The sequence below is a fragment of the Elephas maximus genome, chromosome 25 (genome assembly GCF_024166365.1).
Source record: "Elephas maximus indicus isolate mEleMax1 chromosome 25, mEleMax1 primary haplotype, whole genome shotgun sequence".
Lineage (NCBI taxonomy): Eukaryota > Metazoa > Chordata > Mammalia > Proboscidea > Elephantidae > Elephas > Elephas maximus.
Window position 1 is genome coordinate 15,012,268 of NC_064843.1, and position 25,817 is coordinate 15,038,084.

The 25,817-nt window shown below is 41.1% G+C and overlaps 1 protein-coding gene across 1 annotated transcript in view; it reads right to left on the bottom strand.

The window, feature by feature from the left end:
* DOK5 (docking protein 5) overlaps window positions 1-25,817 on the bottom strand; it is a 206,916-nt gene that overhangs the window by 46,779 nt on the left and 134,320 nt on the right. Inside the window, exon 6 of the mRNA XM_049869053.1 lies at window positions 17,155-17,290. Within this exon, the coding sequence (XP_049725010.1) occupies window positions 17,155-17,290 (136 nt within the window). The remainder of the gene's footprint in view (window positions 1-17,154; window positions 17,291-25,817) is intronic.

Consider the following 25,817-nt stretch of genomic DNA (forward strand, 5'->3'; position numbering starts at 1 on the left):
ACCAAAACCAGGTAAAGACATTATAAAAAAAGAAAATTACAGACCTATATCCCTCATGAACATAGATGCAAAAATCCTCAACAAAATTCTAGCCAATAGAATTCAACAACATATCAAAAAAATAATTCACCCTGACCAAGTGGGATTTATACCAGGTATGCAAGGCTGGTTTAATATTAGAAAAACCATTAATGTAATCCACCACATAAATAAAACAAAAGACAAAAACCACATGATCTTATCAATTGATGCAGAAAAGGCATTTGACAAAGTCCAACACCCATTTATGATAAAAACTCTCAGCAAAATAGGAATTGAAGGAAAATTCCTCAACATAATAAAGGGCATCTATGCAAAGCCAACCAACAGCCAACATCACTCTAAATGGAGAGAACCTGAAAGCATTTCCCTTGAGAACGGGAACCAGACAAGGATGCCCTTTATCACCGCTCTTATTCAACATTGTGCTAGAAGTCCTAGCCACAGCAATTAGGCTAGACAAAGAAATAAAGGGCATCCGGATTGGCAAGGAGGAAGTAAAATTATCTCTATTTGCAGATGACATGATCTTATACACAGAAAACCCTAAGGAATCCTCCAGAAAACTACTGAAACTAATAGAAGAGTTTGGCAGAGTCTCAGGTTATAAGATAAACATACAAAAATCACTTGGATTCCTCTACATCAACAAAAAGAACATCGAAGAGGAAATCACCAAATCAATACCATTCACAGTAGCCCCCAAGAAGATAAAATACTTAGGAAAAAATCTTACCAAGGATGTAAAAGACCTATACAAAGAAAACTACAAAGCTTTACTACAAGAAATTAAAAAGGACATACGCAAGTGGAAAAACATACCTTGCTCACAGATAGGAAGACTTAACATAGTAGAAATGTCTATTCTACCAAAAGCCATCTATACATACAATGCACTTCCGATCCAAATTCCGATGTCATTTTTTAATGTGATAGAGAAAGAAATCACCAACTTCATACGGAAGGGAAAGAAGCTTCGGATAAGCAAAGCATTACTGAAAAAGAAGAAGAAAGTGGGAGGCCTCACTCTACCTGATTTCAGAACCTATTGTACAGCCACAGTAGTCAAAACAGCCTGGTACTGGTACAACAACAGGCACATAGACCAGTGGAACAGAATTGAGAACCCAGATATAAATCCATCCACATATGAGCAGCTGATATTTGGCAAAGGCCCAGTGTCAGTTAATTGGGGAAAAGATAGTCTTTTTAACAAATGGTGCTGGCATAACTGGATATCCATTTGCAAAAAAATGAAACAGGACCCATACCTCACACCATGCACAAAAACTAACTCCAAGTGGATCAAAGACCTAAACATAAAGACTAAAACGATAAAGATCATGGAAGAAAAAATAGGGACAACGTTAGGAGCCCTAATACAAGGTATAAACAGAATACAAAACATTACCAAAAATGACGAAGAGAAACCAGATAACTGGGAGCTCCTAAAAATCAAACACCTATGCTCATCTAAAGACTTCACCAAAAGAGTAAAAAGACCACCTACAGACTGGGAAAGAATTTTCAGCTATGACATCTCCGACCAATGCCTGATCTCTAAAATCTATATGATTCTGTCAAAACTCAACCACAAAAAGACAAACAGCCCAATCAAGAAGTGGGCAAAGGATATGAACACACACTTCACTAAAGAAGATATTCAGGCAGCTAACAGATACATGAGAAAATGCTCTCAATCATTAGCCATGAGAGAAATGCAAATTAAAACTACGATGAGATTCCATCTCACTCCAACAAGGCTGGCATTAATCCAAAAAACATAAAATAATAAATGTTGGAGAGGCTGCAGAGAGATTGGAACTGTTATACACTGCTGGTGGGAATGTAAAATGGTACAACCATTTTGGAAATCTATCTGGCGTTATCTTAAACAGTTAGAAATAGAACTACCACACAACCCAGAAATCCCACTCCTCGGAATATACCCTAGAGAAACAAGAGCCTTCATACAAACAGATATATGCACACCCATATTTATTGCAGCTCTGGTTACAATAGCAAAAAGCTGGAAGCAACCAAGGTGTCCATCAACGGATGAATGGGTAAATAAATTGTGGTATATTCACACAATGGAATACTATGCATCGATAAAGACCAGTGACGAATCTGTGAAACATTTCATAACATGGAGGAACCTGGAAGGCATTATGCTGAGCGAAATTAGTCAGAGGCAAAAGGACAAATATTGTATAAGACCACTGTTATAAGATCTTGAGAAACAGTATAAACTGAGAAGAACACATACTTTTGTGGTTACGAGGAGGGGAGGGAGGGAGGGAGGGAGAGGGTTTTTTACTGATTAATTAGCAGATAAGAACTGCTTTAGGTGAAGGGAAGGACAACACTTAATACATGAAAGGTCAGCTCAACTGGACTGGACTGGACCAAAAGCAAAGAAGTTTCCGGGATAAACTGAATACTTCAAAGGTCAGCGGAGCAAGGGCTGGGGTTTGGGAACCATAGTTTAAGGGGACTTCTAAGTCAATTGGCAAAATAATTCTATTATGAAAACATTCTGCATCCCACTTTGAAATGTGGCGTCTGGGGTCTTAAATGCTAACAAGCGGCCATCTAAGATACGTCAATTGGTCTCAACCCACCTGGAACAAAGGAGAATGAAGAACGCCAAGGTCACACGACAACTGAGAGCCCAAGAGACAGAAAGGGCCACATGACCCAGAGACCTACATCATCCTGAGACCAGAAGAACTAGTTGGTGCCCGGCCACAATCGATGACTGCCCTGACAGGGAGCGCAACAGAGAACCCCTGAGGGAGCAGGAGATCAGTGGGATGCAGACCCCAAATTCTTATAAAAAGACCATACTTAATGATCTGACTGAGACTAGAGGAATCCCGGCGGTCATGGTACCCAAACCTTCTGTTGGCACAGGACAGGAACCATCCACGAAGACAACTCATCAGACATGAAAAGGACTGGACAGTGGGTAGGAGAGAGATGCTGATGAAGAGTGAGCTAATGATATCAGGTGGACACTTGAGACTGTGTTGGCATCTCCTGTCTGGAGGGGGGATGGGAGGATAGAGAGTTGGAAGCTGGCAAAATTGTCACGAAAGGAGAGACTGGTAGGGCTGACTCATTAAGGGGAGAGCAAGTGGGAGTACGGAGTAAGATGTATATAAACTTATATGTGACAGTCTGACTTGATTTGTAAACGTTCACCTGAAGCTCAATAAAAGTTAATAAAAAAAAAAAAAGTGGCCCAAAAAACCTGTTGCCATCGAGTCAATTCCGACTCACAGTGATCCTATAGTACAGAGTAGAACTGTGGCATTGGTTTCCAAAGCCTGCCTGGTGGATTCGAACTGCCAGCCTTTTGGTTAGCAGCCAAGCTCTTAACCAGTATGCCACCATGGTTTCCAAAAGTGACCCAGCTTGGAAAAAATTTTGTATGGTCATCTTTCCAATTATACCTGGCAGAGCCTTGAAAAGGCCACCACACCGTTTTTACTCTGTTGACTGAAAATGCCTGGTTTATTCTTCTGTAGCAGACCACCTGGCTGGTTTCAGTCGCTGAGTGAACTCACACTTACACACACATTTGGCGTTTTCCATCATAAACTCTTAGATGCATATTTGCCTGCCATTTTCCCCAGTGAGAGCAGCCCTTTGCTACCAAGGAAATGACCATAATCTTCAATAAAGAAAAAAGATATCATGGAAACCAATGTCTTGGCAAAAATATAAAGGGCAAAGAAGGTATGTGCTATTACCGTAAACCGAACCAAACCAAACCAAAACAAACCCATTACCATTGAGTCGATTCCAACTTTGGCAACATCTTGTATTACAAAGTAGAACTGCTCTATAGGGCTTGCTTGGCTGTAAACTTTATGGAAGCAGATCACCAGATATTTCTTCTGTGGCTTTGCTGGGTGGGTTTGAACTGTCAACCTTTAGGCTAGCAGTAGAGTGAAAACCACTCGCGACACCCAGACTCCTTTAGGATGCAAATCAGAAGGCTTACGTGGGTCTTGTAGGTGGCATAAATGAGTATAGCCTGAGAGAGCAAGAACTATAGAAAAGTGAAGAGCACTCACCTTCTCAAAACAGCAACTGCTATTCACTTATAAGCAGACCCAACAAAAACCAAAATCAAACCCACTGCCATCGAGTTGATTCTGACTCATAGCAACCCTATAGGACAGAGTAAAATCACCCCATAGAGTTTCCAAGGAACGCCTGGTGGATTTGAACTGCTGACCTTTTGGTTAGCAACCATAGCACTTAAGCACTAGACCACCAGGGTTTCCAGGCAGACACAGCATTATCAAATATTCTCATTTTTGTAACCATAGAAATCTATACTTTATATGAAATATCTCAGTTTAAATGTTAAAAACTAGTCTTTTTTTTTTTTTTTCCAAATATTGTCTGAGCCAATACCTTGTATACCAAACAAAAAGTAAAATGGTTGTGGCCTGTGTGTGCCACCTTCAGTACTTGCCCTGTAATGTTTGATACTCTTAACTCCTTTTCTCTGGTCTGGTCATCTGAGACATGGACCAATGTTCTCCTGCTGCCCGAAGTTGAGCCAACAGATAATGTTAGCCCTCCCCCTTTGCTAGCTACATGTGGAGAAGGACCTGTATTTCATGCTTGGACGGGTCAATGAACTCTTGGACAGGAGCCTATTAAGTGTCAATTTCCAGTTCTGCAGAAACTATCAACTGGATCACCCCAACATGTTGAAACCTTCAGATTCCGTGACAGCCATGCTGGCTCCACGTCTGGATGCCACTCCATGCTGCATCTTGGCAGTGAGGTTGCTCATGCCTGACACTGTAACACCGTGAAAAAAAGAGCCCTGTGAGACAAAGCATTTGACTGCTGGGGTAACCACAAGCTGAAACCCTTTGTCAATGGTTTCTATATGTTATTCCTAAAAATGATTGATTCTGGTGAAAATCATAAATGGCTTCTGATTGTATTGATAGATATTTGGAACTATGGCTTTTATCTTCTGCAAACTGGTAGAAGAAAAAGTGAATCCACACAGCTTACAGGAGACAGGCTGGTTAAACATGCACATCTGCATCTGATGTTTAAGAACCAGGGTGGAGAGCAGGGATGGGTCAATTACAGCCTGCCACCATGTCCTGCTGGCCTGTTGTTGTATGGTCTGCAGCTAAAAGTGATTTTTTTTTTTTTTGTACTTTAGATGAAGGTTTACAGAACAAACTAGCTTCTCATTAAACAGTTAGTACATACACTATTTTATGACATTGGTTAACAACCCCACGACATGTTGATACTCTCCCTTTTAGACCTTGGGTTCCCTATTACCAGCTTTCCCGTCTCCTCCTGCCTTCTTGTCCTTGCCCCTGGGCTAGTGTGCCCCTTTAGTCTCATTTTGTTTTATGGGCCTGTCTAATCTTTGGATGGGGGTGGACATCAGGAGTGACTTCATTAGTTAGCTAAAAAGGTGTCTGGGCGCCATATTCTCAGGGTTTCTCCAGTCTCTGTCAGGCCAGTAATTTTGTTCTTTGTTTTTAATTAGAATTTTATTCCACATTTTTCTCCAGCTCTGTCCAGGACCCTCTATTCATGATCCATATCAGAGAAGTCATCTAGTTTTACTGGACTCAGTCTGGTGGAGGCTGTGGTAGATGTGGTCCATTAGTCCTTTGGACTAATCTTTCCCTTGTGTCTTTAGTTTTCTTCATTCTTCCTTGCTCCTGAAGGGGTGAGACCAGTGGAGTATCCTAGATGGCCACTCACAGGTTTTTAAGACCCTAGACACTACTCACCAAAGTAGAATGTAGAACATCTTCTTTATAAAGTCTGTTATGCCAGTTAAGCAAGATGTTCCCCGAGACCATGGTCCCCATAGCCCTCAACTCAGTAATTCGGTCCCTCAGGGAATTTGGATGTGTCTATGGAGCTTCCATCACCTTGCCTTGTACAAGTTGTGCTGGTTTCGCCAGTATTGTGTACTGTCTTACCCTTCATCAAAGTTACCACTTGTCTTTTGTCTATTTAGTGTTTTTTCATCGCCACCTCTCCCCTCCCTCGTAACTATCAAAGATTGTTTCTTTTTGTGTGTAAACCTTTTTGTGATTTTTATAGTAGTGATCTCATACAATATTTGTCCTTTAGCAATTGACTTATTTCACTCAGCATACTGCCCTCCAGATTCATCTATGGTGTGAGGTGCTTCGAAGACTTATCATTGTTATCATTGAGTAGTAATCCATTGTGTGTATGCACCACAGTTTGTTTATCCATTCATCTGCTGATGGTCATCTAGGTTGTTTCCATCTTTTTGCTACTGTGAACAATGCTGCAATGAATATGGGTGGGCATACGTCTATTCATATGACGGCTCTTATTTCTCTAGAAAATATTCCTAGGAGTGGGATTGCTGGATAATACGGTATTTCTATTTCAAGCTTTCTAAGGAAGCACCATATCATTTTCCAAAATGGTTGTACCATTTTGCATTCCCACCAGCAGTGCATGAGAGTTCTAATCCCCCCATAGCCTCTCCTACATTTGTTATTTTCTGTTTTTTTGATTCGTGCCAATAATGCCGGGGTGAGATGGCATCTCATGGCTAGTGATCTTGAGCATTTCCTCAGGTGTCTGTTAGCCACCTGAATGTCTTCTTTGGTGAAGTGTCTATTTATATCCTTTGCCCATTTTTTAGTTGAATTATTTGTCTTTTTGTTGTAGAGGTGTTAGATTTTCCTGTGGATTTTAAAGATTAGGCCTTTGTCAGATTTGTAATAGCCAAATTTTTTTTCCCATTCTGTGGGTTCCCTGTTTACTCTTTTGGTGAAGTCTTTTGATAAAAATGGCTTTTACATTTTTAAAGTGAAGAAGACGGAGGAGGAAAAGCAAGGGGAAGAGAAAGAGGAAGGAGGAGGAGGAAGAAGAGAAGAAGGCAGGGAGGGAAGAGAGACATCAACATCAGCAGCAGCAGAGACCATATGTGTGGCCACAGAATCTAAAATATTTACCATCTGGCCCTTTACAGAAAATGTTTGCTGAGCCCTGGTGTAGGTGGCTCGACTTGTTTCCTAACTTCTCAAATTTGATTAAAAACTGCAATGAATTGATTCCGTTCATCTCCTGTATCTTCATGGTCATTCCTATCTCTATCCCCTTTGCCATGATAACCAAACTGTATTACTGACTGTTACCCGTAATGGTCAAGCAGACACAGCACCCAGGATTCTTTGCTCTTGTATGCATGTCTTCAAATAAAAAAGGTTCATCGTCCTGACCTGTTGTCGATTTGCTGCTGACTTATGGAGCCACAGCCTTGAACATTAATATTGGAGTATATAGACAAAGCTGTAACCTATAAGCAACATTTGTATTGTTCCCTTCTTTTCCTGAGGCATAAAAATAGCCATGAGTAAAACAGCAACCACGACACAGTTACAGGAGCTCATAGCTCTGAGGAGGAATTTTATAAGGTAAAACATCACTTAATAACCAAATGAAAGGGAGTATTAAAATACACCACTGCACAGTGCAAGTTTGTGTGTTGCTATAAAAGGCTGAAAATGAAGTGATCAGAAAATGACATTTATTTCCTGACACAAAGGAACAAAGTCATCGTCAATTTAAGAAAGAAGCCTGAGTTTTATCTGCATCTATCCTGTCTGAATGAATAGTTTATTCTCAATGTCTATTGCTGAATCTAGATTAATTCCATTCAGCTTCTTTTAACTTCTAAAGAATTTATGATGAATGCTTTGTGACTTACCTTGGTTAATTTAACTTTAGCTGAGTTAAGTTTGCCATATGGGGCAAGGTGGTTCAGAATTCTTGCCTTCCAGGCAGGAGACCTGGTGTCATGGATTGAATTATGTCCCCCCTCAAAATGTATTAACTTGGTTAGGCCATGTGTGGTTGCCCTCCATTTTCTGATTTTCCTGAGTGTTATAAATCATAATCTCTGCCTGTGGTTAAAAGAATTAGGGTGGGATGTAACACTCTTGCTCAGGTCACCTCCCTGATCCAAGGTAAAGGGAGTTTCCCTGGAGTGTGGCCTGTACCACGTTTTATCTTACAAAAGATAAAAGGAAAGAGAAGCAAGCAGAGAGTTGGGGACCTCATATCACCAAGAAAGTAACACCAGGAGCAGAACTCCTGGACCAGGGGAAGATTGAGGACAAAGACCTTCCTCCAGAGCCAACAGAGAGAGAAAGTCTTCCCCTGGAGCCGACACCCTGAATTTGGACTTTTAGCCTACTTTATTGTGAAGAAAGAAACTTCTCCTTGTTGAAGCCATCCACTTGTGGTATTTCTGTTATAGTAGCACTAGATGACTAAGACACCCAGGTTTGATTCTTGGCCAATACACTTTATGTGTAGCCACCTACAATCCCTCAGAGACGGCTTACATATGGCAAGGACACTGAACAGGTTTCAGCAGAGCTTCCAGACTAAGATGGACTAGTAAGAAAGGCTGGCGATCTACTTCCAAAAATTGGCCAGTGAAAACCCTACGGATCACAAGGGTCTGATCTGCAACCAGTCATGGGGACGGTGCAGGACTGGATAGTGTTAGGTTGTGTTGTATATGGTCGACATGAGTCAGCTGGCAGCAGCTAATCACAAGAACAAAGTATGGCATGGCAGTCAAACTGGGGGCTCTGGAGCCAGTGACCACCTGTGTTTAAGTCTTGGCTCCATTACTTCCCTAGCTGTGTGTTCCATGCTTCAAACTTCTTAGTATAAAGTACAATAATAGTACTTAAGCTAAAAGGGTCACGTTGAAGATTAAATGTCAATCCATGTCTTGGAATGGCTCCTGATGCATAGTAAGTTCTCAATAAATGTCAGGCATTATTTTATCATCAGCAGCAGCAGCATGCAGCTAACTCTTGCTTATCCTAAGACTCAAACAAACAAAAACACTGACCCATAGAGTTTTCAAGGAGCACCTGGTGGATTTGAACTGCTGCACTTTCGGTTAACAGCTGTAGCACTTAACCACTACGCCACCAAGGTCTCCATCCTAAGACTCAGCTCAGGCCAATACTTGAAGATGTTCTTGCCCTTTGAGAGAGGTCATATTTCTAGTTCCGGAAAATTTCCATGGCAAGCATTTAAGCTGGACCACATATTTCTAAAAATCATTCTCTTTTATCATGTATTTCTATGTTTCCATTGTGGGAGAATCCTCTCTCTCCAGGACCAGTTGCATCACTTCAATTTGCCATATGCCAGAAGTTCAAATATTGTTGCTAAAAAATAATTATGCAGCCATGGTTTAAAACAAAAATTAAGAAGAGAAAGACATAAAGTAATACAGTGAATCCTGTGAGAGGCGGAATTAGACGGGACTGCCTGGTTTTTCCGGGTCTCAAGAAAGTTTTCCGCCTTTGACAGGGCGCAGTCACCATTTTCCTGTTGTTCTCTAAAAAACTTAGTGGGAAATATTTTAATTTCCCTTCTCTGACAGGTTTCCACCTTATGCAGGTTCTGGTTTTTGCAGGTTTACTGTATATATAAAAGTCCTCTTTCTAGGTCCTCAAACTACAGTTTTGTTCCCCAAAGGTAACCAACAGTAACATATGTAGTTGTATCCTGCCTGAAGTTGATTTTCTGTGCTTATGGAAGCACACATATGTCATCCTGTGCCTACTGGTCCACCTCATGCTTACTCACTGACTCTGCATACCCTTGGTATTCCTAAATACAACTATCCTCACACCCTTTAATTGGTTCCTATAACTCCTGTTACGGGATGTACAGTCATTTATTTCATCAGTCCCTCTTTAGTGAACACGTGAGCTGTCTCCAGTTATTTCTGTCATTACCAATAAGCTCCACAAGAGTAGAACTTCATCTCCTTCTAGGTTGTTTCCCCAGCACGTGGTACAGTTCCTGGTGGAGAACAGGGCTCAGCAAATCGCTATTAAAGGGTGGAATGTAAGAACGAAGGAACGACTCCCTCCGCAAACACTGGTGTGTACATTACCATCTTTGCTTCTGCAAATGTAACTGTAGAGTGAATTCCCAGAAGGAATTATTGCCCGTTAAAGAGGTTTGTGAGTTTAACTTTGATAAATAAGGACAAATTGATCTTGGCAAATTTAACTCACAGAACTATGTAGAATGACACTGCTGCATGTTTCGGGAGTTATTAATCGCAACTTCTTATTTAAATTTTAGGCTCCTTGAAGGATGCAAAAGGTGATTCATTTGTGTGTGTGTGTTTTATGTCCTCTAAGAACTGCTGCATTGCTTAATGGATGTTGAATAAAAGGTTTTGAATGATAATGAATATAAAACCAGACCTATCGCCGTTGAGTCCATTCCGACCCATAGCAACCCTACAGACAGAGTAGAACTGCCCCGTAGAGTTTCCAAGCAGCGCCTGGTGGATTCCAACTGCCGATCTTTTGGTCAGCAGCTGTAGCTCTTAACCACTGTGCTACCAGGGTTTTCGATAATGAATATACAAGCATATAAAAAGGTTTAGTTTGTGGAGGGAGCTAATAGTTGCCATAAACAGTACATTAAAAAATCTTCCTAAGTTAAACCAACTACCAGAGCCCATAAATAGTGGATGGAAGAAAAGACAAAAACTGACCTTTTTGGGGGGCAGGGTGAGGTGCGGGCGGGGGAAAACAGTGTATTGTGAGAAGGGTGTTTATACAAATGAAACCCCAGCCTGCAACGGTCTATTTCAGTGTCAGAATAGTAATGAAATTGGTTCTATGGTCTCTTTGATGTCCTCTATGTTTAAAAGGGGTTCTAGTGGCACAGTGGTTAAGAGTTCATCTGTTAACCAAAAGGCTGGCAGTTCGAATCCACCACCCGCTCCTTGGAAACCCTATGGGGCAGTTGTACTCTGTCCCATAGGGTCGCTGTGAGTCAGAATCAATGAGACAGCGCTGGGTTTGGTTGGTTGTTTGGTTCTTTTTTAGTATGTTGAAAAAGACTGTGTGGCATATTTCTTTTAAAATCGGGTTTAATATAAATTAATTTGGTTTAAAGAATTGTAGAAGAATGCCACTTGGATTCCACAAATTCATTCACAAACGTTATTAAGTTTGGAAGCGGATTGATCAATTAAAGAAACAACTAAAAAAAGTGGGGGTTAAGGAGCAGTTCAGAGTTCACTCAAACCCGAGTGCAGTGAGGACTACAGGGTCGGGCAGGTGTCACCTGAGCCCGAGAGAGCTGACTGCATCGGCGTCAGTCTCCACACTGAGGCTGTCTGCTTGAAGGAAATTCTAAAAATGACGAGCTCAGTCCGGGAATGAGGAACATCCCACACGCTGCCACTCCTCGTTCCAAAATTAGACTTTGTCATAGACACTGATCTCAAAGGTGGCAAAAAATAGCTAGCTGCTCCAGGGAATACCCGAGCTATCCCGGCAAAGTCTCCCTGCCAGTTCACCAGCAGCTGCGAGCCAGCTCCTGCCTTCCCACTTCGTTCATCAGCTTGTCCTCTCCTTCCAGGCCACTTTTAGAGTGAACCAAAAAACCCAAAACCAAACCCAGTGCCGTCGAGTTGATTCCGACTCATAGCGACCCTATAGGACAGAGTAGAACTGCCCCCACAGAGTTCCCAAGGAGCACCTGGCGGATTCGAACTGCAGTCCCTTTGGTTAGCAGCCGTAGCATTTAACCACTACGCCACCAGGGTTTCCTTAAGAGTGAAAAGTAGTAATATATTGGATTTAAAAGGTATGAGAGGAATGATAAGAATTAGAGAAATAAGATTGCCATCTGGTGCCAGAACTATCAAAAGAAGCGGATTTCTGTTAACAGTGATTATTTTTAGATACACAGTAAGTTGACGGACATTTCTACAAGGTACCCTGGTATTCACAGTATTAAGAAAATGCCAAGAAAGTTCTCAGTGGGGCATAACAGGGATTTTTAGCTCCTAAACCCTTTCAGGGAGTGAGGCCAAGTGGTCAGAAGTAAAGGTTTAGGAACTAGATAAAAGCAACTTACAATATTGAACCAATAGTAATGAGCTCTATGGCTGCAGGCAAGTAACTTTTCTGAGCTCAGTGGTCTCATCTACATGATAGGGACAGTAACTCCTTCCAGGTCAAGGGTCATGGATGATGCTGTCTCTTGCTGCAAGCCCCATGGGACCCTGGGCCTTGAGTATCTATTTATCACACTGTCCCCTAGCTCATAATAGAATATATGAGGTCTTCAGTAAATATTTTTGAATGAAGAAATGAATGATGACAAATCAATCAATCTACATCACAGAGTTACTGGGATGATTAGAGAAAAAGCAAACAGCAGGAGGCTTGATAAATGGTAGTGGCTGATATTATTGAACTACACAGCATACAAAGCAGAAGTTAAATAAATAAGTTGTACTATTCCACCACTGCCAACACACCTTAAAGTAGGAAAAATATTTTATAGGTAAAACCAAAACAAGTTTCTGTCAAGTCGATTCCAACTCATGGTGACCCCATGCATATTGGTGTAGAACTGTGCTCCATACGGTTTTCAATAGCTGATTTTTTGGAAGTAGATTACCAGGCCTTTCTTCCGAAGTGCCTCTGGGTGGACTTGAACCTCCAACTTTTGGTTAGCAGCCACCCAGGAACTCCAACGGTGGGTTAAAAAACTTGTTCGCTTGGAGTTGATTCTGACTCATAGCAACCCAATAGGATGGAGTAGAGCTGCCGCATAGTGTTTCCGAGGCTGTAATCTTTAGGGAAGCACACTGCCACATCTTTCTCCCATGGAGTGGCTGGTAGGTTTGAACCACCCACTAACCTATCTTTTTGCAGCCGAGTGCTTAACCACTGCACTACCAGGACTTCTTCAGCAGTAGGTTAGGGCTTCCTAATAATTAGGCCAGAGGTGGCTTCACCATCTTTATCCAACTGCGACCTTGGCCATCTCAGAGAAGTAAGCCAGCGCAGCGATGAAGGAAATTCTGAATTGACGATATAGCCCAATCGGTGCGACTCCATTCCCAATTACCGAAGACTCAAAATAATAACCCAAGGAAGATACGTCAGCAGTATTGTCTTCATTTGCTGTATTTTAACGTGGTATTTCTTTTCTCCACTGACCTGGGATTGATTAAAGTACACTGATTTTAAAGTTTCCCCATTCCCCAGCTTCACTTCCTTGAGATTCAGATCCCACTTAGAAGCTAGCTCATTTCTTCTAAAACAGGATGTGTGGTTCCTTGAAATTACATGCATTTTCTAGAACTCATTCAGCGTACAGCAAATTAAGAGCAAGTGACTTGTTTTCTAGTTAAATTTGCAAAGGGATGATCTGAAGAAATTACTCATATACCCGATTAACTTTTAGCAGAAATAATGAGGAGGTTGTAAAGGGAAAAGCATGGCACTCACAGGACCAGCATTTCAAGCACAAGCAATTTATGCCAATTGATGGCTTTACAAATTAGGTCATCTTGGAAAAACTCCTTCAGCTATGGAAAGGCATCTAATGGAAAAGCTACCCAACTCCAATGCAATGACATTGCCCTACAAATTTTAAGTGATCTGAATTCTACTTCACGACTGTCTGTCACCTATCTATGTATCTATTTATATATAATATGCAATATAGATAATATCCATATATAGATACACACATATACATGCAATTTGCAGAATTGGTGAATATATGGGAGAACGGACAGTAAGATTACATTAGTTTAAAAAGTCTTTCTCAAAGGGTATTCAGAAAGGAGTTTCTAGGTGGTTCAAACAGTTAATATGCTTGGCTGTTAACCAAAAGGTTGGAGTTCGAGTCCACCCAGAGGCAACCGGGAAGAAAGGCCTGAGGATCTACTTCTGAAAAATCGACCATTGAAAACTCTGTGGAGCACAGTTCTACTCTGACACACATGGGGTCGCCATGAATCAGAATTGACTTGATGGCAGCTAGTTTGGGTATTTGGAAAGAAAATCCAAACCTTAAACATGTCCTCAGCCTTTGACTCAACAATCAGTTTATAAGAATTTATCCTAAACAAATACTCATTGATGAGTACAGGTTGAGCTGAAGCATAGTATTACAAATCCATGGAATATCCACACAATATACAAGCATGAAATATTCTGTAGATTATTATTTAATGATGTGGAAATGTGTTGATGTCACGCTACATGTTGTTAACAGCTGGTCACAAGCAATACGTCCACAATAATTCCATTTTCTGTATACACATAGTTAAAATATTGGAGAAATAAATACACAAAAGTTGTTGTTAGGTGCCATTGAGTTGGCTCTGACTCATCGAGACTCTATGTACAACAGAACGAAACACTTCTCTGTCCTCCACCATCCTCACAATCGTAATTATGCTTGAGCCCATTGTCGCGGGCACTGTGAATGGATGTTTGCAGCTGTTTCTTCTCATTTTGAGTCATGCCACTTCAGCAAATGAAGGTCCTGAAAGCTTAACTCCATCCACGTTATTAAGGTCAACTCTTTTTTTTTTTTTTTTGGTACTTTGAGGAGGTAGGTCTTCCCGAGTTGACTTGAGTGGCTTCCAACCTGAGGGGCTTGTCTCCAGCACTATATCAGATGATGTACCACTGCTCTTCATAAGGTTTTCACTGGCTAATTCTTTTCAGAAGTAGACCACTGGGTCCTTCTTCCCCGTCTGTCTCAGTCTGAAAACTCAGCTAAAACCTGTCCACCATGGGTGGCCATGTTGGTATTTGAATATTGGTGGCATAGCTTCCAGCATCACAGCAACATGTAAGCCCCCACAATACGACAAACTGACAAACTCAGAAGTTAGCAATAAGTATACTCCTGTGAGGCAGGATGATGGGTACCTTACTTTCTTCTTTCTGCCTTTCTGTGTTAACTCAGTGACATACAGACAGATTCCTTTTGAAACTGGGAATAGTAAGTATGACTGTTTCTTACCGTAGTGAGTTTATTTCTGATTCCCTAAAGAATTATAAATTCTGTCATTCCCTACTGCTTCTCGATCTCGTCTTTAGGTTTGCTCTACTTAAGACACTCAGACAGAAAACAAAGGCTGAGGTGTAGACAGAAATAGATGTAGTCATTGCCGAATCATTGCCTGTTTTAGCCAGCTTCGTCAGTTTCGTCATTGTTAGGATCCATCTAGACCAATAAGACTGCTCAGCTATTAATAGCAATACTAATGAAGACTCAGCTATTAATAACAGTGATAATAATAGTGACCACTGGCTGAAATTTATTACATGATGGGCTCTGTGCTGAATGCCTTATATGAATTTCTCACTTAAACGTCACAAGAAGACTTTAAGATGAATACATTATCTTCCCCATCTTACAGAGGAAACTGGAACCAGGGGATACCAAGAACTTTGCCCTCCTCTACCAAGCTAGAAGTTTCAGAGTTGGTGGTGGAACTCGGTCTGGCTCCATGGGCATGGAGGGATCTTAAACACAATTTGATTGCATTGAGATATATCTCTGTTTTATCTGCATCTACTCAGGGGCTGATTAACCAGTAAGCAAAGTATGCACAGGTTTGCCCGTGGGTACCTTGGTTATTGGGTAATTCGTCCTTGCACCTACCCCTTGATTCATGCCAGGCCTCCAGAGCACAACCACCATCGCCACCACTAAAACCATACCTCTGTTTGCTGGCCCAGTCCTGCTTTCTTGAGAATGTTCAGGTCATAATAGCTCCCAGTGAACTCTTGCTCCTTTCAAATAGGGGTTGGCAAACTATGGCCCACGAACCAAACCGTTGCCAGTACAACCCAGGAGCTAAAAACGGCTTTTACATTTTCAAATGGTTGGGGAAAAATTAAAAGAGGAATAATATTTCATGACATGTGAAAACTATATGAATCTGAATTTCAGTGTCCATCAATAAAGTTTTATTGGAACACAGCTATGCCCATTTGATAACCTGTTGTCTATGGTTCCTTCCATGCCATGTTGACAAGAGTCGAAGAGTTGTGACAAAGATCATATTAGCTCACAAAGCCTAAAATATCGACTACCTGTCCCTTTACAGAAAAGTTTTGTGGACCCTTGCTCTAAAACCCCTGAGTGCTGTATGTGCAAGTCATTTGGGATTCATGTGGGGTTGCTTTGGGGCAGATCATATTACTGGCACGTCCTCCCCCTTTAAATCCAACCACCCCACGTGTTTAAATAATAAATGCTGGAACTGCGCACATCTTACCATGCTAACCCAGCCCCTTTTGATTTTGTATATTTCGGTCCAGATGTGCAGTTATAGGCTTACATTTGCAGTCACGGGGCATAATTTGCATTCTTTAACTGCTGCTGTGCAATCATTCCAGATTTCATGAATTTACTCTCCTTAATTAAACACGAAACTCAGGAATCGTAATGGTCTGTGCAATACACAGAGCACAAGGCAACGGGAGAGCCGGTGTTCAGAAAGTGGTTATGCCCGTTCATGTAGGTTCGTGGCATCTATATACGTGGACAACTATGTAGGTTTATCAACCAGAGATTGCAAATGCACGATTGTGGAGGGCAGGTACCCTGTCGTTGCTGTTGTTGTTAGGTGCCATCGAGTCAGTTCCGACTCACAGTGACCCTATGCACAACAGAACGAAACACTGCCTGGTCCTGCGCCTGTAGGCATGTCTTCTTCTGGTCCAGAAAGTGTTGCTGTTTTGGTTGTTGTTGTTAGGATTTAAGACGATAACTTCTGATATAAATAACAGACATTCACATGTAAGTAATCCACATAGCTGTGTCTATAGATGTTTACATACATCCAAACCAATTTTCATAGAGATACACACTCAAATCACAATATAATAAACAATCAGGGGTATATGGTTACCGTGAGAGCCGGATTAACCAGTAAGCAAGGTACGCACAGGCTCATTTGTGTTTCCACACTACACTACAGATTAGTAAGTAAGCGCAAGTAAACCTGTATGTATCTTGTTATTGAGTAATCCGTCCCTGGCTCGGTATTAGTGATTGGCCATTTCAGGAATTCCAAGGATGGCGTTTACTCCAAATAATACGCTGTTGAGCAAAGAAATAAATAACCTATCTGCTCAAATAGATGCTGACCATATTTTTCAGCACAGTGATGCCCCAGTTGCACTCTGCAGTGGTATCTACTGGGTCAGAAGGAAGGCATTCCACACGTACCATTGAATTTTTCACGCTCTGCAGCAAACGCTCGTGCTGCTCGGCTATTGCCAAGGCAGCGGAGTGGACTTTCTGATAGATGGCCTCCCCATCTCGTGTTTGAAAGATAAACAGCCCTTCACCAGTCTCACACATCCTGTGAAAACAAAAACAAAGAGCTTCTGAAAATCCAGCTCTCGGAAAGCCAATGTGCAAAGAGCCTAGAACATTCTCCATGAGGCCGTGGCCGTCATTTTTCTGTTTTTGTTTTTTAATGAGATTAGGTTTCTTGTTTACACCTGCTAAAGAACATTAACTTGTTGAAAGTGCCCAACTAATTGTTATGAATATGAGCAGGGACGCAATCCCTCTAGGCTAACATAGCACTGAACACTTTTTTGAATCACAAAGCAAAGCAGAAGATTAATGAAAAAAAAAGACACATTTCTTGATTCTTAGTATTAATTTCTATCTGTACCTTGCCATTCCCCAAAAAGACTCACCTGTGCAGTTGAATCCACCTTATAGTCCATGAAAAACTTATCACTAACTCTGCCCTTCAGCTCACAGGTTGGAGAATCATTCATTCTATGTCCTTCTTAGATTGTACTCTAAAACAATGGCTCTAGTGATTCTTTGATTTCAAAAATCCTAGGCCAAATTTTACTCAGTCTAATGGATCAAATGCAGCCAAATTTTCATTTTTTTTTAAGGTGCATGACTGGTGAATTAATGCACATAGACTAAGAGAAGTTCTTCAAAGAAAGCTTTTGTGTTTGATAAATAAGGTTAAGTGTGAAGAGGAAGATCATTTCTACTCCAGGCCCTCAAAAAATGGGAGACTGGCACCACTATTAGGGAAGAACCAAATGAACGCTTTTCAATTACTGAATATATTCTAGACTTTGCAAGAACTTGGACAAAATCATGTACAGGGGTATTAGAGAAAGTTCTAAACCCTGGTGGTGTAGTGGTTAAGAGCTGCAGCTGCTAACCAAAATGTCAGCAGTTCATATCTACCAGTCACTCCTTGGAAACCCTATGGGGCAGTTCTACTCTGTCCTATAGGGTCTCTGTGAGTCGGAATCAACCTTTTTTTTGTTTTTGTTTGTTTAAAGAATCAAATTATTCTAAGACACAATTCCACGACTTTCACTTCAGAATCTCTTGCTGAAAATATGAATTCTGGTTTTGGGTCTGATTTTTGCACACATCTAAAGAACTCTTTAACACAACATGGAAACCAAACAAATTTTTCATCCCAAACCACTGTTAATTATTTTAGCTCCCCTGGTCCATGCAATGAACGCAATAAAAACATGAGAGATTTATCCCAACTTCATTTTTTGCAGTTAGTACATGCCATGGCCATATGGAAGTTTTCCGCATATATGGCCAGGTTTTATGTGATTGGGAAAAACCTGTCTAGTTTGAATTTCACACATATGAGTCAGGTGAGAAAAAGAAACACACACACAAAGAAAATGATGGCTCTTTCAATAGGCTAATCTACAGAACTAGCTCATGAGATCAATCATATGACTTTAATTATTAAGTCGTTCTAATTTAGGGTTTCAAACTAGTTCATTTCAGTCCTACTCCCTGCTGAGAATTTGTATTTCCATCCCAGGTATATTGAATCAGAATCTACATTTTAACAAAATCCCCAGGAGATTCCTATGGATACATAAGAGTACATGCAGATGTATATATAAGAATCACCTGGAGAATCTTATCAAAACATAGATGTATACATAAGAATCACCTAGCAATCCTGTTAAATGTAGATTCTGATTCAGTATATCTGGGGGTACAAAGGCAAATTATCAGCAGGGAGTCAAACTGGTTCATTCAAAGCCTGGTTCTAATCAAATGACCGACTAAAACTTGAAATTCAAAGTATTTTCACTCAAGCCCCGTTTCCTTCCTGAAGATTTCCTGAAATGTTTCAGTCCTCACTAGAACTGCCTCGTTATTTCAATCATCACTCTAACTTAAACAGAGCACTTTGTGCCTAATTCTTCAAGGTCTTATGTTTTTCCCACATCTTTTTGTCCATCAGATAGATAATTTTTTTTTCACGAGGATGAAGTAGCTTTCTGTTCCCCCTAGGGCTGAAGTCATTACTTATTTATTTACTTATACATCAACTTTGATTCAGAAAAGATGAAGGCACCTGTTACTCACTTGTAAGATGATTGATTAATATCAGACCTGAAGCTGTGTTTCTCAAACTTGACAATCTAGTGGCTTTTAAAGCTTTTGTAACTGAACCCACAGTAAATAATACAATTTATATTATGACTGACCCAGTATAGCTGCCTGTCTACCATATTTTACACAAATAACGCACACCTTCTACATTTGTTTGTCAACTACTCCTTCCCCCTGAGAAGTATTTTCATAGGTGTGCTATGCTAATTTTTTTACAGCAACAAGTTAAAAAAAAAAAACAGGCATAGCAGTGATTATGAAAATACCTCATGGTGGAAGGGAACTGTTGGCAAACAAACATAGAAGGTACACGTTATTTGTGTAAAAATACAGTATATCTATCATCTATCTATAACTTACAACATTTTCTATTCTATTTTATTTTTTAATACTGGTGGTGAAATGTTAAATCTATATTTTAAAAAATCTGCTGCAGATGACTCAATTCTGACACATGGCAACCTATCTTATATTATGACCCACAAATTGGCAAGATCTACTATTTAAAACCACTTTTTTAACTCATGTCTGCATTTGACAAGAGCCCTGGTGGTTCAGTGGTTAAGTGCTCAGCTGCTAACCAAAAGGTCAGCTGTTTGAACCTACAAGCTACTCCGTGGGAGAAAGATGTGGTAGCCTGCTTCCATAAAGATTACAGCCTTGGAAACCCTATGGGGCAGTTCCACTCTGTCCTATAGCATTGTCATGAGTCAAAATTGACTTGACGGCAATGTTTTTTTGTTGCTGTTTTGTTTTGTTTTCTGCCTTTTACAGACATAACGAATCCAGAATCTTCCGTTAATGGCACTGGAATCTCTAAATAAATATCGTGATCAAAAGAAATAAAAATGATTATAATATGAAGTATTCTTTTTCAATGTACACGGTCTCCCCTTGCCTCCACTTGAGTGTCTGAAGCACACACACACACACACACACACACACACACACATCCCCCTTACCACTTATAGACAGAACCAAGGGTCACAATCTCAAATTCCATCAGGGGTCAAGAAGGAAAAGTAAATAGATTAAGTCACTCAGGAGTGCTACAAGATAGAGTAGAGGGAATGTGGCTAATGGCCACGCACAGGTCCCTTTAAAGACGGAGCCACCAGTCAGCCCCAGTCAGGTATTCACATGGGGGTAATATGAGTCCAATGTAGCCACAGTTTATGATTGTCTGGGAGAAGCCAGAAATCTTGATTTTATGTGAAATCACCTGAATTTTAAATGTTGGCAAATTATTCCATTTTTTTTAAGGCTGGGAGGTGGGGGAGGGAGGAGGGCAAAATGCCCCTATTAACCAGGTCTGGCCAGGAGGTCACAAGTTTGCAATATCTGACAAAATGCCTTAAAGAGTATAAAAAGAACAGAAATTAGGCCTTTGAGTTGTTGAGACTGGTTGGGTTGTCCATACTGCTCAAAGGCACGTGTCCTTCAGTCTGAGAGCATGACCCAGGAACTTGTTAAGAACAATAACTGACCTTCAAATACTCCTCTCAAAAGCCTCTTCTAAACTCTATACACGTGGTCTTTTATTTCATTCACTCCTTCCCGATAGGATCATTTGGTACTGTTTCATAAGCAGCTCTAGGACCCATCAAAAAATGCCACTACAAGCTTCATCAAAATAATATAATGGGCTTAGTCCCCAAGGCAAATAAGAAAGAAATGGGGGGGGAAAAAAAGAAAGAAAGAAAACAAATAAAGAGGAGAGAACAAACAGACTAATGGTCTTACATAACTTAATAGACCAACGTCTGTTTTTCATCTCTGGAGAGAACAGAACACAGACCAAAGACGTTCAAATGTTTCACCCATACCAGAAGTGCACACCCACATGTTTCGAATTCTTATGCTCCCAATTCCCTTCTTTCTCGGTCCCAATTGATCTTTACCCTGCACACTTTTTGAGCACCAAATCAGTCTCAAACGCCCCCAAATACTCTTTCTTTATGGTCTAATGGAAACCCTGGTGGCACAGTGGTTAAGTGCTACAGTTGCTAACCAAAAGGTCAGCTGTTCAAATCTATGAGGTGCTCCTTGGAAACTCTACGGGGCAGTTCTACTGTGTCCTATAGGGTCACTATGAGTTGGAATCAACTTGAAGGTAATGGGTTTTTTGGTCTCATACACTAACAGAAACCAAAGGATGAAAACCCAGAGAAAGTAAAACGATGACCTTAAGTTTAGTCTTTCCTGTGTCCTCTGTGAGGTATCCCCGAATAGTGCAAACAGTTAACACACTCACTGATAACCAAAAGGTTGGAAGTTTGAGTCTACCCAGAATGCTTCAGAAGAAAGCCTTGATGATCTACCCCCCAAAATCAGTGACTGAAAACTGTACAGAGCACAGCTCTACTCTGACATACATGGGGTTGCCACGAGTTGGAATCAACTCAGCGACAGCTGGTTTTGATTATTGGGTTATGTCCTCTGCAAAGATAAGCGTTCAAATATACGAAAACCCAAACCATGGCCATTATAGATGCACTTGATTGTTTTGAATGTTCGAATAAATCCTTTACCTGAATTATATACCTGCCATCCCAAACCGTGGATCATGCAATTGGTCGAAAACCGAGAAGCAACCGAAAACTCAGAAAATATTGGGAAATTCATTCCTCCACACAACAAATATGTGTTGAGGCAGTGTGGACAACCGAGAAGAGCTTGGGCTCGGGATTGGTTACTGGCTGAGATTGCCCCTTACTCTTTTTATAACCTTGTACAAGTCATTTAACTTCTCAAGGCTTGTTTTTCCATTTGTAAAATAAATTTCACAAAAGCAAATATCACAGAGATTTATTGCAAGTATTGAATAAGATATGTAAAATTCACAAAGCAGGACTTCAAATAACAGGTGCTTCCATTATTCCATTGGATGGAAGCTCTCTGTAAAAAAAAATGTAGGCAGGGATTTTTTTTTTTTCTTTCTGATTTATTCAGTTTTTCTACCAGTGCCTAGAACATGGTTTGCCTATACTTAAAAAACTTAGTGCTCAATAAATAGCTGTAGAAGAATTGTGAAAGAGTAGGCAGAGCCAGGAAAAGGTATAGTATGCAACCTGACCCAGGCCTCCTTGAGCAAGTCTTATTTCAAGTGAGAACTCATGAACTACCTTGGGAAGGAGAGTACTTTGAATGAGAAACCAGGAAAAAGAATCTGTCAGAAAGAACTGCATCTAGAGAGCCTTGAGGTTTGGATGAAGTAGAGTGAACCCAGCACACTGGGGTGAGGAGGGGAGAAGAGGCAGGCTGTGTGGCTGGAGGGCAGTGAACCCAACATGAGTCTTCCTGAGACAATGGTCTTCCAGACCACAGTCACCACCTAAAAAAAACAAAAAACAAATCCCACTGCCGTCAAGTCGAGTCTGACTCACAGCAACCCTACAGGACAGATTACAACTACCTCACAGTTGTTTCCAAGGCTGTGAATCTTTACAGAAGCAGACTGCCTGCCACATCTTTCTCCTGTGGAGTGGCCACCGGGTTCGAACTGCCGACCTTTCCGTTAGCAGCCAAGCGCTATAACTTCTGTGCCACCAGGGCTCCCTAGTCACCACTTACATGCTTTAATTTTCAGAGGCATTGATGCCCATCTTGTAAACACTTTGTTTCCTCTCCTTGCATCAACATGTTTTATTGGAAAAATACTAATGGGGTTAAATTCATGAAAACCAAAATAAATTATTTCATGGTGGATAATATTAATAAGTAAATTCATAAAATAAAAGAAAGTCAATCGGTTCCATACCCCCTCATTCTTTCAAGATGTATTGTGTGTGTGTGGGTGGGTGTTTGTGCATGTTTATAATATTGGCGCATTGATAAAAGCAAGATGCATCTTGTGTTCAACATGTATATTGAAGATACTGTTTCTTGCCCCTCCCCTAACTTAACAAAAGTTGTTATTAAATCCAGGTCGAATCTTACCTTTGCTGGCATATTATAATTGAAGGAATAAGATACTTGTCAAGCCCACCATGAGGCAAAACACAACAGCTGCCGAGAAGAATGTAAATGAAGGTAAAGACATGGGCTTCTTCTTTGAGGAGCTTACAATTTATTTGGCAAGCCAAGACTTACATAGGTAAAGGGACTCACGAATACTGTAATGGTTGAACAAGACATATTGATTAGAAGGGGAATTAAGGAAGAAAGTGTATAGTTGGGAAGAGGGGTGGATAGTAAGGTTTTGATAGCAATGTTTATTTTTTCCTCTGTAAAAGTGAGGTGAGCTAAAAATACAGTTTGAACAAATGAAGGACAACTGAAGCTAAAATGAGTGTCTTCCCCACACTCCCCTAAACCCCAAGCATATGAGATCTATTAGCTCCATCTTGAGAAACAATCTGGGGAGGGATTTGTTGGGAGCTTATGGTATAGAACAAGGCTTCTTCACATGGGCAGTATTGTAGGGAGCAGGTAATGCTCTGATGCTTGGCTGTCCTGGACATTGTAGGATGTTTAACACTATCCCTGGCCTCTACACTAAATTCTTGTAGTACTTTCCACACATACACCAACATAGGACAACCAAAAATGTCTCCAGGCATTGCTCAATATTTTCTGGGAGGCCATCACCACCCATTGAGGACCACTGATATAAACCCAAAACAAACCCATTGCCACCGAGTCAACTCCAACCCATACCAATCCTGTAGGACAGAGTAGAACTGCCCCACAGGATTTCTAAGGCTGTAATCTCTACAGGAGCAGACTGCCACATCTTCCTCCCACAGAGCAGCTGGTGGGTTTGAACCACCAACTTTTTGATTAGTGCTCAACCACTGCACCACCAGAGCTCCTTAAACAAAAAACAAGACAGGAGAAAAAATCTGAATTAGGCTTAAACAGTAAGAGGCTGCGTGGAGAAGAAAGCTCTGGGTTGGGGAGCTGTAGGTTGACCACAGACTCTGGGTGAGGAGAGCACCCTGCGTTGTGTATCTGTGCTGTCTCCCCTGTTCCCATCAATGGCGTCACTGCTCGGTGTAACTCAGCTGGGGAAGAGGCACAGTTCACTCTCCTAACGCCTCGTGGGCAGGTTGGCTGAGATGAAAACGAGCTAGGCAGTCTGCTTCTGTGCTTGTTCTTCTTGCCCTTGCTGTGATCAGAAAGGCAAGAACCAGGAATCCATGTAAGATGCTACATATTACACAGCCTTCTGAGCAGGACACAGCTCTTGCGGAACATCAGTCATTCACATGCAACGTTAGGTTGTTATTTTCTGTATTAGTGCTCCTCTAAAGAGTAAGTTTTGTGAGAGCAAGGGCAATTGGTGCTTACTTCACAGTAACAGCCACAGTGCTTAGAAACGCAGCAGGCATGTAGGGTGCACTCAGTGAATATTTGCTGAGAGAAGGACTGATCCATTATTGCTAGTCCTTTCTAGAATTCTGAAGTAGCATCCCTGGGTGGTGCAAATGGTGAAGCACCCGACTACTAACCAAAAGTTTGGTGGTTTGAACCCCCCCAGAGATGCCTTGGACGAAAGGCCGGATGATCTGCTTCTCGAAGGTCACAGCCTTGAAAATCCTATGGAGCTCAGTTCTACTCTGCAACACACGGGGTTGACTCGATGGCTACTGGTTTGGTTTCTTGGTTTGGTCACATATAAAGTAGTCTCCTATTTTAGTGGGTCATCACCTACATTAAGATGGCCTCAAGATATGGTGCCTAATTTTGCCCCAAAGGTCATAAATCATCTTTCTTGTAGGAATTTCAAGAGCTAAAACCACAGGAGGTGAGCAGTAGAAAGGACCTAGGTAAGCTTCTTCCACTGGTGGCCTTGTCTTATTCATCTGTGCATCCTTGGCACCTAACGTAGCCTGGCAGAGAGTGGGCATGCAATCATAAAACATCTATTAAAGACGAGTTTTAAAGAGGTTCCTCTGTGGAGTAGAAAAGAGAGAACTCCCTCCCGACTCCATCCATGCCTCTAGCACTGGAATATTCTTAGTAAGTGTGCATTACTTTTAGAATGAAAATTATTTTAGATGAATGCTAAGGAAGAATGAATGGTCATATAAATGATACAACTATAGTCTCTATTTTTTTTTTTTTTTAAAAAGAAGAGACTTTGCTTCCTCCTGAGCAAACCTGTGTCAGAGACCCAGCACAGCTGTATTCAAATCTCTGCCCCACCATAGCAGGGAGAACAGAGTACAACACATTTGTTCACTTTCTTTCAATTCTTTAATAAGAATGAGTATGTGCTCTATCGGGAGAAAGACGTGGCAGTCTGCTTCTGTAAAGATTACAGCCTTGGAAACCCTACGGGACCACTATGAGTCAGAATCTACTCGATGGCAGTGGGTTTGAATTTGAGCATATAATCTATAGGGCATTCAGAAACTGGAAATTCCTGAGTAGCTTAGGATGAGGAAAACCAAGAGAGAAATGTTCCAAGATCTATATCAGAATCATGGTCACTTGACTTGTAAACTCACCAGTTAGGGGAAGAA